The sequence below is a fragment of the Chiloscyllium punctatum genome, chromosome 31 (assembly GCF_047496795.1).
Source record: "Chiloscyllium punctatum isolate Juve2018m chromosome 31, sChiPun1.3, whole genome shotgun sequence".
NCBI lineage: Eukaryota > Metazoa > Chordata > Chondrichthyes > Orectolobiformes > Hemiscylliidae > Chiloscyllium > Chiloscyllium punctatum.
The window spans coordinates 76,173,198-76,190,374 of record NC_092769.1 but is presented as its reverse complement, the minus strand read 5'-3'; the positions used below and the strand labels follow the sequence as shown (position 1 = coordinate 76,190,374).

At 55.2% G+C, this 17,177-nt stretch overlaps 1 protein-coding gene across 2 annotated transcripts in view; it reads right to left on the bottom strand.

Annotated features, from left to right (window-relative positions):
- Positions 1–15,950, bottom strand: part of bbs1 (Bardet-Biedl syndrome 1) — a 38,052-nt gene extending 22,102 nt beyond the window's left edge. For both annotated transcript variants that reach the window (XR_011953322.1, XM_072551131.1), the window contains exons 1-5: positions 15,706–15,950; positions 13,394–13,514; positions 11,223–11,381; positions 9,889–9,958; positions 3,977–4,135 (exon numbers count right to left, since the gene is read on the bottom strand). Coding sequence is in view for 1 of the 2 variants with exons in the window: in XM_072551131.1 (XP_072407232.1) it covers positions 3,977–4,135; positions 9,889–9,958; positions 11,223–11,381; positions 13,394–13,417 (412 nt within the window). In the remaining variant the exon portion in view is untranslated. The remainder of the gene's footprint in view (positions 1–3,976; positions 4,136–9,888; positions 9,959–11,222; positions 11,382–13,393; positions 13,515–15,705) is intronic.
- Between the last annotated feature and the right edge of the window lie 1,227 nt (positions 15,951–17,177).

Here is a 17,177-nt window from a genome sequence, read left to right as displayed (position 1 = left end):
CCTGGACCCTGTTTGAACAGACTCTGGAGACTGGACCCTGTTTGAACAGACTCTGGAGACTGGACCCTGTTTGAACAGACTCTGTAGACTGGGCCCTGTTTAAAGAGACCCTGGAGACTGGGTACTGTTTAAATAGACCCTGTAGACTGGGCCCTGTTTAAACAGACTCTGTAGACGGGGCCCTGTTTAAACAGACTCTGTAGACGGGACCCTGTTAAAACAGACTCTGTAGACTGGGCCCTGTTTAAACAGACTCTGTAGACTGGACCCTGTTTAAACAGACTCTGTAGACTGGACCCTGTTTAAAAAGACTCTGTAGACTGGACCCTGTTTGAACAGACTCTGTAGACTGGACCCTGTTTGAACAGACTCTGTAGACTGGGCCCTGTTTGAACAGACTCTGTAGACTGGACCCTGTTTGAACAGACTCTGTAGACTGGACCCTGTTTGAACAGACTCTGTAGACTGGACCCTGTTTGATCAGACTCTGTAGACTGGACCCTGTTTGATCAGACTCTGTAGACTGGGCCCTGTTTAAACAGACTCTGTAGACTGGACCCTGTTTGAACAGACTCTGGAGACTGGCCCTGTTTAAACAGACTCTGTAGACTGGGCCCTGTTTAAACAGACTCTGTAGACTGGACCCTGTTTGATCAGACTCTGTAGACTGGACCCTGTTTGAACAGACTCTGGAGACTGGACCCTGTTTGAACAGACTCTGGAGACTGGCCCTGTTTAAACAGACTCTGGAGACTGGACCCTGTTTAAACAGACTCTGGAGACTGGACCCTGTTTGAACAGACTCTGTAGACTGGACCCTGTTTGAACAGACTCTGTAGACTGGGCCCTGTTTAAACAGACTCTGTAGACTGGACCCTGTTTGAACAGACTCTGTAGACTGGACCCTGTTTGAACAGACTCTGTAGACTGGCCCTGTTTAAACAGACTCTGGAGACTGGACCCTGTTTAAACAGACTCTGGAGACTGGACCCTGTTTGAACAGACTCTGTAGACTGGACCCTGTTTGAACAGACTCTGTAGACTGGGCCCTGTTTAAACAGACTCTGTAGACTGGACCCTGTTTGAACAGACTCTGTAGACTGGACCCTGTTTGAACAGACTCTGGAGACTGGCCCTGTTTAAACAGACTCTGGAGACTGGACCCTGTTTAAACAGACTCTGGAGACTGGACCCTGTTTGAACAGACTCTGTAGACTGGACCCTGTTTGAACAGACTCTGTAGACTGGGCCCTGTTTAAACAGACTCTGTAGACTGGACCCTGTTTGAACAGACTCTGTAGACTGGACCCTGTTTGAACAGACTCTGTAGACTGGACCCTGTTTGATCAGACTCTGTAGACTGGGCCCTGTTTAAACAGACTCTGTAGACTGGACCCTGTTTGAACAGACTCTGTAGACTGGACCCTGTTTGAACAGACTCTGTAGACTGGACCCTGTTTAAACAGACTCTGGAGACTGGCCCTGTTTAAACAGACTCTGGAGACTGGACCCTGTTTAAACAGACTCTGGAGACTGGGCCCTGTTTAAACAGACTCTGTAGACTGGGTACTGTTTAAATAGACCCTGTAGACTGGGCCCTGTTTAAACAGACTCTGTAGACTGGGTACTGTTTAAATAGACCCTGTAGACTGGGCCCTGTTTAAACAGACTCTGTAGACGGGGCCCTGTTTAAACAGACTCTGTAGACTGGGCCCTGTTTGAACAGACTCTGGAGACTGGACCCTGTTTGAACAGACTCTGGAGACTGGACCCTGTTTGAACAGACTCTGGAGACTGGGCCCTGTTTAAACAGACTCTGTAGACGGGGCCCTGTTTAAACAGACTCTGTAGACTGAACCCTGTTTAAACAGACTCTGTAGACTGGGCCCTGTTTAAACAGACTCTGTAGACTGGGCCCTGTTTAAACAGACTCTGTAGACTGGGCCCTGTTTAAACAGACTCTGTAGACTGGGCCCTGTTTAAACAGACTCTGTAGACTGGGCCCTGTTTAAACAGACTCTGTAGACTGGACCCTGTTTAAACAGACTCTGTAGACTGGACCCTGTTTGAACTGACTCTGTAGACTGGACCCATTTTGAACAGACTCTGTAGACTGGGTGCTGTTTAAACAGACTCTGTAGACTGGGCCCTGTTTAAACAGACTCTGTAGACTGGGCCCTGTTTGAACAGACTCTGGAGACTGGACCCTGTTTGAACAGACTCTGTAGACTGGACCCTGTTTGAACAGACTCTGGAGACTGGACCCTGTTTGAACAGACTCTGGAGACTGGACCCTGTTTGAACAGACTCTGGAGACTGGACCCTGTTTGAACAGACTCTGTAGACAGGGCCCTGTTTGAACAGACTCTGTAGACTGGGCCCTGTTTGAACAGACTCTGTAGACTGGGCCCTGTTTAAACAGACTCTGTAGACTGGGCCCTGTTTAAACAGACTCTGTAGACTGGGCCCTGTTTAAACAGACTCTGTAGACTGGACCCTGTTTAAACAGACTCTGTAGACTGGACCCTGTTTAAACAGACTCTGTAGACTGGACCCTGTTTAAACAGACTCTGTAGACTGGACCCTGTTTGAACAGACTCTGGAGACTGGACCCTGTTTGAACAGACTCTGGAGACTGGACCCTGTTTGAACAGACTCTGTAGACTGGGCCCTGTTTAAACAGACTCTGTAGACTGGGCCCTGTTTAAACAGACTCTGTAGACTGGACCCTGTTTGAACAGACTCTGGAGACTGGACCCTGTTTGAACAGACTCTGTAGACTGGGTGCTGTTTAAACAGACTCTGTAGACTGGGCCCTGTTTAAACAGACTCTGTAGACTGGGCCCTGTTTAAACAGACTCTGGAGACTGGACCCTGTTTGAACAGACTCTGGAGACTGGACCCTGTTTGAACAGACTCTGGAGACTGGACCCTGTTTGAACAGACTCTGTAGACTGGACCCTGTTTGAACAGAGTCTGGAGACTGGACCCTGTTTGAACAGACTCTGGAGACTGGACCCTGTTTGAACAGACTCTGTAGACGGGGCCCTGTTTGAACAGACTCTGGAGACGGGGCCCTGTTTAAACAGACTCTGGAGACTGGGCCCTGTTTGAACAGACTCTGGAGACTGGGTCCTGTTTGAACAGACTCTGGAGACTGGGTCCTGTTTAAACAGACTCTGGAGACTGGGTCCTGTTTAAACAGACTCTGGAGACTGGGTCCTGTTTAAACAGACTCTGGAGACTGGGTCCTGTTTAAATAGTCTCTCGACTGGGTGCTGTTTAAACAGACTCTGTAGACTGGGCTCTGTTTAAACAGACTCTGTGGACTGGGTCCTGTTTAAACAGACTCTGTGGACTGGGTCCTGTTTAAACAGACTCTGTGGACTGGGTCCTGTTTAAACAGACTCTGTGGACTGGGTCCTGTTTAAACAGACTCTGTGGACTGGGCCCTGTTTAAACAGACTCTGTAGACTGGACCCTGTTTAAACAGACTCTGGAGACTGGGCCCTGTTTAAACAGACTCTGTGGACTGGGCCCTGTTTAAACAGACTCTGTAGACTGGACCCTGTTTAAACAGACTCTGGAGACTGGGCCCTGTTTAAACAGACTCTGGAGACTGGGCCCTGTTTAAACAGACTCTGTAGACTGGGCCCTGTTTAAACAGACTCTGGAGACTGGGTGCTGTTTAAATAGTCTCTCGACTGGGTGCTGCAGTGTGCTGTTTAAACAGCCACCCTTTGATGTATAATAGAGGTCAAACATGTTCTGCTGCTGATAGCCCCCTGCCTGACTGGGAGAGATTGTTCCACTCCACCCTACACTGTGCAAACTGAGATGGTGTGATGCCCCTGCAGTAGAATAGCAAACTGCCTACAGGTATACCTGTCATCCCAGGCTCCCGGAGATCACAGGGCTGTGCTTCCCCCCCCCCACCTCAGTCTTGCTGTGGAAATGCCTTGTTGGCCTTACTCACCCACAGCGTTCTCCCTCTCCCTCAGGGTCTGATCCACATACAGCTTGGTTTTCTTTGGGATGCTCAGCTTAATGCTCTGCGCCAGAGGGGGCCCAGGGCTGGTGTCTTTGTCCTCGAACACGGCGGTTCTCTTCAGGATCTTAATGATGAGCCCACCCCCTGTGAGGGAAGAGGGAGAGCTGCAGGTCAACAGCAGCACACACACTGACTGACCAGGCTATAGGAAGCTGCAGCAGCAGCAGGGACACAGGGACACAAGGTGAGTGGCAACAAGTGAAAGTGAAGGGGCAGACGGGGAGGGGGGGGGGAAAGAGGTGCAGGCGTGTTAGTGTGAGAGACCATGAGACAGCCCAAGCTCACCTGCTGGCTGCTGTCTTTCACCGTAAAAGCAGAGCTTCGAAAGGAGACACAAGGAAGGCAGTCTGTATCCAGTTTACTGGATTAGTGGGGCTGGAAAAGCACAGCAGGTCAGGCAGCATCCGAGGAGCAGGAAAATCGACATTTCGGGCATGAGCCCTTCATCAGGAATAAAGGCAGAGAGCCTGAAGGGTGGAGAGATAAGAGAGAGGAGGGTGGGGGTGGGGAGAGAGTAGCATAGAGTACAATGGGTGAGTGGGGGAGGGGATGAAGGTGATAGGTCAGGGAGGAGAGGGTGGAGTGGATAGGTGGAAAAGGAGATAGGCAGGTCGGACAAGTCAAGGAGACAGTGCTGAGCTGGAAGTTTGATACGAGGGTGAAGTGGGGGAAGGGGAAATGAGGAAACTGTTGAAGTCCACATTGATGCCCTGGGGTTGAAGTGTTCCGAGGCGGAAGATGAGGCGTTCTTCCTCCAGGCGTCTGGTGGTGAGGGAGCGGCGGTGAAGGAGGCCCAGGACCTCCATGTCCTCGGCAGAGCGGGAGGGGGAGTTGAAATGTTGGGCCACGGGGCGGTGTGGTTGATTGGTGCGGGTGTCTCGGAGATGTTCCCTAAAGCGCTCTGCTAGGAGGCGCCCAGTCTCCCCAATGTAGAGGAGACCACATCGGGAGCAACGGATACAATAAATGATATTAGTGGATGTGCAGGTAAAACTGTGATGGATGTGGAAGGCTCCTTTAGGGCCTTGGATAGAGGTGAGGGAGGAGGTGTGGGCACAGGTTTTACAGTTCCTGTGGTGGCAGGGGAAAGTGCCAGGATGGGAGGGTGGGTTGAAGGGGGGTGCAACCAGAGGGAGCTTTACTCTGTATCTAACTCCGTGCTGTCCCTGTCCTGGGAGTGTTTGATGGGGGGACAGTGTAGAGAGAGCTTTACTCTGTATCTAACCCCGTGCTGTCCCTGTCCTGGGGAGTGTTTGATGGGGGACAGTGTAGAGGGAGCTTTACTCTGTATCTAACCCCGTGCTGTCCCTGTCCTGGGGAGTGTTTGATGGGGGGACAGTGTAGAGGAAGCTTTACTCTATATCTAACCCCGGGCTGTCCCTGTCCCTGGGAGTGTTTGATGGGGGAACAGTGTAGAGGGAGCTTTACTCTGTATCTAACCCCGTGCTGTCCCTGTCCCTAGGGAGTGTTTGATGGGGGACAGTGTAGAGGGAGTTTTACTCTGTATCTAACCCCGTGCTGTCCCTGTCCTGGGGTAGTGTTTGATGGGGGGACAGAGTAGAGGGAGCTTTACTCTGTATCTAACCCCGTGCTGTCCCTGTCCCTGGGGTGTTAGATGGGGGGGGGACAGTGTAGAGGGAGCTTTACTCTGTATCTAACCCCGTGCTGTCCCTGTCCCTGGGGTGTAAGATGGGGGGGGACAGTGTAGAGGGAGCTTTACTCTGTATCTAACCCCGTGCTGTCCCTGTCCTGGGAGTGTTTGATAGGGGGACAGTGTAGAGGGAGCTTTACTCTGTATCTAACCCCGTGCTGTCCCTGTCCTGGGGTAGTGTTTGATGGGGGGACAGTGTAGAGGGGGCTTTACTCTGTATCTAACCCTGTGCTGTCCCTGTCCTGGGAGTGTTTGATAGGGGGACAGTGTAGAGGGGGCTTTACTCTGTATCTAACCCCGTGCTGTCCCTGTCCTGGGAGTGTTTGATCGGGGGACAGTGTAGAGGGAGCTTTACTCTGTATCTAACCCCGCGCTGTCCCTGTCCCTGGGGAGTGTTTGATGGGGGGACAGTGTAGAGGGGGCTTTACTCTGTATCTAACCCCGCGCTGTCCCTGTCCCTGGGGAGTGTTTGATGGGGGGACAGTGTAGAGGGGGCTTTACTCTGTATCTAACCCCGTGCTGTCCCTGTCCTGGGGGTGTTTGATGGGAGGACAGTGTAGAGGGAGCTTTACTCTGTATCTAACCCCGCGCTGTCCCTGTCCCTGGGGTGTTTGATGAGGGGGACAGTGTAGAGGGAGCTTTATCTGTATCTAACCCCGTGCTGTCCCTGTCCTGGGGAGTGTTTGATGAGGGGGACAGTGTAGAGGGAGCTTTATCTGTATCTAACCCCGTGCTGTCCCTGTCCCTGGGGAGTGTTTGATGGGGGGACAGTGTAGAGGGAGCTTTATCTGTATCTAACCCCGCGCTGTCCCTGTCCCTGGGAGTGTTTGATGGGGGGGACAGTGTAGAGAGAGCTTTACTCTGTATCTAACCCCGTGCTGTCCCTGTCCTGGGAGTGTTTGATGGGGGGGACAGTGTAGAGGGGGCTTTACTCTGTATCTAACCCCGTGCTGTCCCTGTCCTGGGAGTGTTTGATCGGGGGACAGTGTAGAGGGGGCTTTACTCTGTATCTAACCCCGCGCTGTCCCTGTTCCTGGGGAGTGTTTGATGGGGGGACAGTGTAGAGGGGGCTTTACTCTGTATCAAACCCCGCGCTGTCCCTGTCCCTGGGGTGTTTGATGGGGGGGACAGTGTAGAGGGAGCTTTATCTGTATCTAACCCCGCGCTGTCCCTGTCCCTGGGGTGTTTGATGAGGGGGACAGTGTAGAGGGAGCTTTATCTGTATCTAACCCCGCGCTGTCCCTGTCCCTGGGGTGTTTGATGGGGGACAGTGTAGAGGGAGCTTTATCTGTATCTAACCCCGCGCTGTCCCTGTCCCTGGGAGTGTTTGATGGGGGGAGAGTGTAGAGGGAGCTTTACTCTGTATCTAACCCCGCGCTGTCCCTGTCCTGGGAGTGTTTGATCGGGGGACAGTGTAGAGGGGGCTTTACTCTGTATCTAACCCCGTGCTGTCCCTGTCCTGGGAGTGTTTGATAGGGGGACAGTGTAGAGGGAGCTTTACTCTGTATCTAACCCCGCGCTGTCCCTGTCCCTGGGGAGTGTTTGATGGGGGGACAGTGTAGAGGGGGCTTTACTCTGTATCTAACCCCGCGCTGTCCCTGTCCCTGGGAGTGTTTGATGGGGGAACAGTGTAGAGGGAGCTTTACTCTGTATCTAACCCCGCGCTGTCCCTGTCCCTGGGGAGTGTTTGATGGGGGACAGTGTAGAGGGGGCTTTACTCTGTATCTAACCCCGTGCTGTCCCTGTCCCTGGGAGTGTTTGATGGGGGGACAGTGTAGAGGGAGCTTTACTCTGTATCTAACCCCGCGCTGTCCCTGTCCCTGGGGTGTTTGATGAGGGGGACAGTGTAGAGGGAGCTTTACTCTGTATCTAACCCCGCGCTGTCCCTGTCCCTGGGGAGTGTTTGATGGGGGGACAGTGTAGAGGGAGCTTTACTCTGTATCTAACCCCGCGCTGTCCCTGTCCCTGGGGAGTGTTTGATGAGGGGGACAGTGTAGAGGGAGCTTTACTCTGTATCTAACCCCGCGCTGTCCCTGTCCCTGGGGAGTGTTTGATGAGGGGGACAGTGTAGAGGGAGCTTTACTCTGTATCTAACCCCGCGCTGTCCCTGTCCCTGGGGTGTTTGATGGGGGGACAGTGTAGAGGGAGCTTTACTCTGTATCTAACCCCGCGCTGTCCCTGTCCCTGGGGAGTGTTTGATGAGGGGGACAGTGTAGAGGGAGCTTTACTCTGTATCTAACCCCGCGCTGTCCCTGTCCCTGGGAGTGTTTGATGAGGGGGACAGTGTAGAGGGAGCTTTACTCTGTATCTAACCCCGCGCTGTCCCTGTCCCTGGGGAGTGTTTGATGAGGGGGACAGTGTAGAGGGAGCTTTACTCTGTATCTAACCCCGCGCTGTCCCTGTCCCTGGGGTGTTTGATGGGGGGACAGTGTAGAGAGAGTGCTTTCCAACCACAGAGTTGTACAGAACAGAAACGGACCTTTCAGTCTAATCCTTCCAAGTTTCTCAAACTCAGCTATTTACCTCTGTGGAAGTCGTACTGATGGGGAGTGAAGATGTGATACACCAGTTGTATGCAGCCTTGGTCAAACCATATCCAGACTACCCTGCACTGGTTCGTTCTCCTAATCTAAAGGTTTGTTCACCATGGAGGGAGCACAATGGAGCTTCACCAGATTAATTCCTGGGTGACAGAGTGCCCTGGGAGGAGAGACTGAGGAACCCAAGTCCAGAGGTTTGTCAAAAGGAGGTGTCATCTCATTGTAACTAACAGGCTGTGATGGGATGGATGTGAAAAGGATGGTTCCCCCTACCTGGGGCTCTCTCGAAACAGGGACCACATCCCGAGGTATGGTGTAGGCCACCGAGGATTGACAGGAAGAGCACCGTAGGGTGGGGAAGTTTGGGAATTCTCTGCAACAGCGGAGGCTCAGTCAATGAAAATGTGCAGGATTAGCATCGACAGGTTTTTAGATATTAAAGATATCACAGAATCTCTACCATGTGGAAACAGGCCATTCGGCCCAACAGGGCCACAGGGACCCTCCCAAGAGCTTCCCACCCAGACCCACCCCCGCACCCGATTCCTGTAACCCTGCATTTCCCACAGTCAATCCACCCTAACCTGTGCATCACTGGGCACTATGGGACAATTTCCCATGGCCAATCCACACTAACCTGCACATCCCTGGGCACTATGGGACAATTTCCCATGGCCAATCCACCCTAACCTGCACATCCCTGGGCACTATGGGACAATTTCCCATGACCAATCCACCCTAACCTGCGCATCCCTGGGCACTATGGGACAATTTCCCATGACCAATCCACCCTAACCTGCGCATCCCTGGGCACTATGGGACAATTTCCCATGACCAATCCACCCTAACCTGCGCATCCCTGGGCACTATGGGACAATTTCCCACGGCCAACCCACCCTAACCTGCACATCCCTGGACACTATGGGACAATTTCCCATGGCCAATCCACACTAACCTGTACATCCCTGGGCACTATGGGACAATTTCCCATGGCCAATCCACACTAACCTGTACATCCCTGGGCACTATGGGACAATTTCCCATGACCAATCCACCCTAACCTGCGCATCCCTGGGCACTATGGGACAATTTCCCATGGCCAATCCACCCTAACCTGTTCATCACTGGACACTATGGGACAATTTCCCATGGCCAATCCACCCTAACCTGCACATCCCTGGACACTATGGGACAATTTCCCATGGCCAATCCACCCTAACCTGCACATCTTTGGACTGTGCGATGAAACCGGAGGGGTGAATGTGTAAACTCCACACAGCCAGTTGTCCAGAGAGTGGAATTGAACCCAGATCCCTGGTGCTGGGAGGCAGCAGTGCTAACCACTGAGGCAGATTTTGTGGAATGGGGGTGCAGGCTTGATGGGCTGAACGGCCTATCCCTGTGGGAGAATGAGGCAGAGGAGGAGAGAGGGAGGGTCAGAGATATGAGGGGTGGGGTTCAAATCCGGCGGAAACTGGAATTGAGGTTGGGGTCGTACACAGAGAGGCAGATGGAGCAGTGAATGTGGAGAGAGGTGGGGGACACAGATAGAGCAGCAAGAGCAGGCATAGAGACAGGGAGAGGCAGAGAGAACAGGCGGGGTGGGGTCACGAGTGAGAGAAAGAGAGAGAGAGCGAGAGACCCACCTTTTGTGGTCATGATGAGGGTCCCATCCTCACGTCCATACCTGCCAAAGCACAAGCTGGTGACAATGTCCTGAGAGAAAAGGGGCAGCTGTGAGATACTCTCAGTGAGTAATGCAGAGTGGCAGCAGAGCACAGCGTCGGATAAAAGCTACCATTCCAAACAGACAGAGAGCTGGAGAGGGGGAGGGAGGCAGATAGACGAAGGGGAGGAATTCCTGAGTGCAGGGGCCCAGGTTCCCAGGGGTAGGTAAGGGGCTGGAAATGCAGCAACACATACATCCCACAGCGGGGGACCATAGAGATAGGGAGGGGGTGTAGGGACTGGAGGGGGTTACAGAGATAGGGAGGGGGTGTAGGGGCTGGAGGGGGTTACAGAGATAGGGAGGGGGTGTAGGGGCTGGAGGGGGGTTACAGAGATAGGGAGGGGGTGTAGGGGCAGGTGGGGGTTACAGAGATAGGGAGGGGATGTAGGGTCTGGAGGGGGTTACAGAGATAGGGAGGGGATGTAGGGTCTGGAGGGGGTTACAGAGATAGGGAGAGGATGTAGGGGCTGGAGGGGGTTACAGAGATAGGGAGGGGGTGTAGGGGCTGGAGGGGGTTACAGAGATAGGGAGGGGGTGTAGGGGCTGGAGGGGGGTTACAGAGATAGGGAGGGGGTGTAGGGGCAGGTGGGGGTTACAGAGATAGGGAGGGGATGTAGGGTCTGGAGGGGGTTACAGAGATAGGGAGGGGATGTAGGGTCTGGAGGGGGGTTACAGAGATAGGGAGGGGGTGTAGGGGCTGGAGGGGGTTACAGAGATAGGGAGGGGGTGTAGGGGCTGGAGGGGGTTACAGAGATAGGGAGGGGGTGTAGGGGCTGGAGGGGATTACAGAGATAGGGAGGGGGTGTAGGGGCTGGAGGGGATTACAGAGATAGGGAGGGGGTGTAGGGGCTGGAGGGGGTTACAGAGATAGGGAGGGGGTGTAGGGGGTTACAGAGATAGGGAGGGGTGTAGGGGCTGGAGGGGGTTATAGAGATAGGGAGGGGTTGTAGGGGCTGGAGGGGGTTATAGAGATAGGGAGGGGGTGTAGGGGCTGGAGGGGGGTTACAGAGATAGGGAGGGGGTGTAGGCGGCTGGAGGGGGTTACAGAAATAGGGAGGGGGTGTAGGGGATGGTAGGGGTGACAGAGATAGGGAGGGGGTGTAGGGGCTTGAGAGGGTTACAGAGATAGAGAGGTGGTGTAGGGGGCTGGAGGTGTTACAGAGATAGGGAGGAGGTGTAGCGGCCAGTGGGGGTCACAGAGGCAGGGAGGGGGTGTTAATGACGGGTGTACCAGTGTGTCGGGTTTTGTACCTGTGTCTGGATGACGTTGACGAGGATCTTCTCCCTGTAGAGGTGAACCTCTGAGTTGGCCAGAGCCACTAAGAGAGCCTGGAATCCCTTCACCTTGTGATCCATCAGCCCCATGGTGGTGATTGGAGCTGACAGCTGCACCGTCCACAGTTTCTTCCCCTGGACAGGACGAGAACACAAGGAAACAGGCCAGCCGGCTGACCCCACCAATTCAGCCCTCCATCATCCCTCAGCCCCGCCCGGCCTACACCCTCCAGATCTCTCACTGTCGGAGTCTCCGTTCCCCTCCGGGAATTCCCACGCTGCTGGTGAAGACGTTCCTCCCCATCTCAGTCCAAAATGGCCGACCCCTTACCCTGAGGCTGAATTCCAGCTCACTCCCCCCCCCCCCACCCCGGTTCACAATGCCCCTTTAACCCCACCCCCCAGCACTGTAGGGAGGAGGTGGGGTAACCTCCTCCCCACTGACCCCCATCCAGGGCTTTTGTAAAAACGGTGTGTTCTTCACCCAGATTACCTCACATTCCTCCAAACTACAGAGAGAATCTCTCAGGGACTATCGCAACACCCGCGCCATCACTCTATCGTACTCTCTCTCAGATAACTGTAACCTCCCATGGATAAGGAGACCAGATTCCCACACACAATACTCCGGGAATCTCTCACCCAGGCACAATACAGCCTGAGCAAGGCACCCCTACTCCCTGGCAGAGCCTCCGGTGAGAAAGGCCGGCACAGCACTGACCTTCCCCATTGCCTGCTGCACCAACAGGTGAACCCTCAGTGATTCCTGAAAACAGACACCCAGCTCCTTCTCAACTTCGACACTGCCCGCTCTCTCACGTGCGTTAATTTTGTTTGCAAACACTTGACCTGAACCGGAATAAAACCTTTCAGGGAATGTACTGGTGTCCACTTCCTTCTCTATTCAGCTTGTTACGTCCTCAGGAAACGTTAACATGATTTCACGTTCCACAAAGCCAATTCTTTCAGCTGAAGCCCCCCCATTACTGTCCCTGTGATCAGTCAGGACATTCTTACAGCAAAGATTCAAGCGTTTTCACGATAATCGACGTGAGGCAAATGGGTCTCTGCAGTTTCTCTGACTTGTCTCAGCCTCCCGTTTTTTGAAGTGTGCTCTTTCCTGTGCTGTCTGTACAAACGCGTACACTACCCACACCCCCAACAGGGCAGATGGGATCTCAGTGTAAAGTATTGTATGAAAGATGGTACATCTGACAGTGCCCGCTCCCTCGGCACTGACCCTCCGACAGTGCCCGCTCCCTCGGCACTGGCCCTCCGACAGTGCCCGCTCCCTCGGCACTGGCCCTCCGACAGTGCCCGCTCCCTCGGCACTGGCCCTCCGACAGTGCCCGCTCCCTCGGCACTGGCCCTCCGACAGTGCCCGCTCCCTCGGCACTGGCCCTCCGACAGTGCCCGCTCCCTCGGCACTGGCCCTCCGACAGTGCCCGCTCCCTCGGCACTGGCCCTCCGACAGTGCCCGCTCCCTCGGCACTGACCCTCTGACAGTGCCCGCTCCCTCAGCACTGACCCTCCGACGGTGCCCGCTCCCTCGGCACTGACCGTCCGACGGTGCCCGCTCCCTCAGCGCTGACCCTCTGACGGTGCCCGCTCCCTCAGCGCTGACCCTGACAGTGCCCGCTCCCTCAATGCTGACCCTCTGACAGTGCCCGCTCCCTCAGTGCTGACCCTGACAGTGCCCGCTCCCTCAACGCTGACCCTCTGACAGTGCCCGCTCCCTCAGCGCTGACCCTCCGACAGTGCTCGCTCCCTCAGCGCTGACCCTCTGACAGTGCCCGCTCCCTCAGTGCTGACCCTCTGACAGTGCCCGCTCCCTCAGTGCTGACCCTCTGACAGTGCCCGCTCCCTCAGTGCTGACCCTCTGACAGTGCCCACTCCCTCAGCACTGACCCACTAACACTACCCACTCCCTCACCAATGATTTTGAACAGAATGGAGGGCAGGTTTAAGGTGCTGAATGGCTTCCTCCTGTATCTATGTTCCCAACAAAGGACATTGTGCTTTGAATGCTTATGAAACAAAGTGACATGAAATCATTGTGATAAACAGGAGGGGCCAGAGCACTCTGGTATGTGTCCAATGTCCAAACTCGGGGCTTCAGGGCCTGCCTCAATCGTCTGGGTGTTTACCTTCTGTGTGTAGGCATGCAGCATCTCCTTCCCACAGCCCAGCACAATGTTCTTGTTCAGTCGTACCAGACCAACGGGCTGCGAATTCAGCTCGATACACTGCTTAGGCCGTTTCGAGTCTCTGGAAAGGCAATAACACCTCGCATTCATCTAGCACTAACCACCATGCAGCCAATTACCCCCGAACACTTCCCAGGAGCAGCCATCAGGCAGAGCCTAGGATTGAGCCACTTCAGGGGATACTGGGGGGGGGTCAGGCAATTCAGAACTCAATCAATGGCCACAGCTTGAAGGAGCAGCTTACAGAGATGGGCAGAGAGCTCAGGGTCCCACAAGGCCTCCCCACAACGGCAAAGCAGTGGAGATTATATGCTATACAGAGACAGAGATAGGGAGGGGGTGTAGGGGGGTTACCGAGATAGGGAGGGGGTGTAGGGGCTGGAGGGGGGGTTACCGAGATAGGGAGGGGGTGTAGGGGCTGGAGGGGGGTTATAGAGATAGGGAGGGGGTGTAGGGGTCTGGAGGGGGGTTACAGAGATAGGGAGGGGGTGTAGGGGGGTTACCGAGATAGGGAGGGGGTGTAGGGGCTGGAGGGGGGGTTACCGAGATAGGGAGGGGGTGTAGGGGTCTGGAGGGGGGTTACCGAGATAGGGAGGGGGTGTAGGGGCTGGAGGGGGGGTTACCGAGATAGGGAGGGGGTGTAGGGGCTGGAGGGGGGTTATAGAGATAGGGAGGGGGTGTAGGGGTCTGGAGGGGGGTTACAGAGATAGGGAGGGGGTGTAGGGGGGTTACCGAGATAGGGAGGGGGTGTAGGGGCTGGAGGGGGGGTTACCGAGATAGGGAGGGGGTGTAGGGGTCTGGAGGGGGGTTACAGAGATAGGGAGGGGGTGTAGGGGCTGGAGGGGGTTACAGAGATAGGGAGGGGGTATAGGGGTCTGGAGGGGGGTTACAGAGATAGGGAGGGGGTGTAGGGGCTGGAGGGGGGTTACAGAGATAGGGAGGGGGTGTAGGGGTCTGGAGGGGGGTTACAGAGATAGGGAGGGGGTGTAGGGGTCTGGAGGGGGGTTACAGAGATAGGGAGGGGGTGTAGGGGTCTGGAGGGGGGTTACAGAGATAGGGAGGGGGTGTAGGGATCTGGAGGGGGGTTACAGAGATAGGGAGGGGGTGTAGGGGCTGGAGGGGGGTTACAGAGATAGGGAGGGGGTGTAGGGGTTGGAGGGGGTTACCGAGATAGGGAGGGGGTGTAGGGGTCTGGAGGGGGGTTACAGAGATAGGGAGAGGGGTGTAGGGGCGGGAGGGGGTTACAGAGATAGGGAGGGGGTGTAGGGGTCTGGAGGGGGGTTACAGAGATAGGGAGAGGGGTGTAGGGGCGGGAGGGGGTTACAGAGATAGGGAGGGGGTGTAGGGGTCTGGAGGGGGGTGTAGGGGCTGGAGGGGGGTTACAGAGATAGGGAGGGGGTTATAGAGATAGGGAGGGGGTGTAGGGGCTGGAGGGGGGTACAGAGATAGGGGGGGTTACAGAGATAGGGAGGGGGTGTAGGGGCTGGAGGGGGGTACAGAGATGGGGGGGTTACAGAGATAGGGAGGGGGGTGTAGGGGCGGGAGGGGGTTACAGAGATAGGGAGGGGGTGTAGGGGCGGGAGGGGGTTACAGAGATAGGGAGGGGGTGTAGGGGTCTGGAGGGGGGTGTAGGGGCTGGAGGGGGTTACAGAGATAGGGAGGGGGTGTAGGGACTGGAGGGGGGTTACAGAGATAGGGAGGGGGTGTAGGGACTGGAGGGGGGTTACAGAGATAGGGAGGGGGTGTAGGGACTGGAGGGAGGTTACAGAGATAGGGAGGGGGTTTACAGAGATAGGGAGGGGGTTTACAGAGATAGGGAGGGGGGTGTAGGGGCTGGAGGAGGTTACAGAGATAGGGAGGGGGTGGAGGGGGTTACAGAGATAGGGAGGGGGGGTTTAGGGGCTGGATGGGGTTACAGAGATAGGGAGGGGGGTGTAGGGGCTGGAGGAGGTTACAGAGATAGGGAGGGGGTGGAGGGGGTTACAGAGATAGGGAGGGGGGGTTTAGGGGCTGGATGGGGTTACAGAGATAGGAACGAGGGGACAGAGATAGAGAGGGGAGGATCATCATTTGAAAGCAAGCTTTTTCAAATGGAGCCGTGGTCCCAGTGGGAACCAGGTTGTGGGGTAAACAGGACCGTGTGCCTTTGGGCTTGATGTACCGTCTTGGCGGAGGCTTATCCCGAGTAGGTATAGAGACCGGAGAGGGGCACAGAAGGGGTCCCACAGCTCGGGGTGAGACCTTCTGCTTACCTGCGGATAATGTAGACATTTCCGTTCCGACATGCCACAACGATCCTGAACTCGACATCAAACTGGCCAGTGACATCCAGAAACACAGCAACACTAGGGAGGGTCACCTAGCACAGAGAGAGAGAGAGAGAGAGAGAGAGACATTCAGCAGCCCCTACACCCCGACACTGGGGAGGTTCACCTCGTACAGAGAGAGAGAGGGAGGGAGAGAGAGAGAGAGAGAGAGAGAGGGAGAGAGAGAGAGAGGGAGAGAGAGAGAGACATTCAGCAGCCCCTACACCCCGACACTGGGGAGGTTCACCTCATACAGAGAGAGAGAGGGAGGGAGAGAGAGAGAGAGAGCGACAGAGAGTCATTCAGCAGCCCCTACACCCTGACACTGGGGAGGTTCACCTCGTACAGAGAGAGAGAGAGAGAGAGGGAGAGAGAGAGAGAGGGAGAGAGAGAGAGACATTCAGCAGCCCCTACACCCCGACACTGGGGAGGTTCACCTCATACAGAGAGAGAGAGGGAGGGAGAGAGAGAGAGAGAGAGAGAGAGCGACAGAGAGTCATTCAGCAGCCCCTACACCCTGACACTGGGGAGGTTCACCTCGTTACAGAGAGAGAGAGAGAGAGAGGGAGAGAGAGAGAGAGGGAGAGAGAGAGAGCGACAGAGAGTCATTCAGCAGCCCCTACACCCTGACACTGGGGAGGTTCACCTCGTACAGAGAGAGAGATAGAGACAGAGACAGAGATGAGTGAAGAAGTGCCCCCATTTCTAGTCTCACCTGCCAGTGTGAACTCTGGTTTTTGCTTCTACCTTGTCTATTCCCTTCAGCGTTTTATATGTTTTCTAAAAGATTTCCCCCCTCTCTGTTCCAAATTCCAATGAGCATAGTCCCCAGTCCTACGCAGTCTCTCCTGACAAACTGCAAAGTGTAAAGCTGCAGACCGGGGCTGGGAAAGTGGGGTTAGAGAGGATGGGCTAGTTTACTCAGCCCACAAGTGGGGGTGGCGGGGGTGGGGGGGCGGTGAGGCTAACGTGCCTCAGTCCCTGCTGTATTTGATGGTTTGCTGGCTAAAAAACTATTTTTTCACAAACATCGGTCTGGAAACAGCATTAAGGTGGACATTGCATGTTGCCTTAGGGGATGGTGCACGCGCCACCACACACACACACAACACTCTCTCCTCATACTCACACCCCCACACACCCACCACACAACACCCCCCCCCACACACACACAGACACAACTCTCACACCCAAACACACCCACCCACCCACCACCACCCAACCACATCCACCCACCACCCAAACACACACACTCACCCACACACACACACTCACACCTCCCCACCACACTCTCTCTCTCACACCCCCCCCCACACACACACACACTCTCACACCCACACCACACACTCACCCCCCCCACACACACACACACTCACCCCCACACACCCTTCCCCCCCCACCACACACTCTCTCTCTCT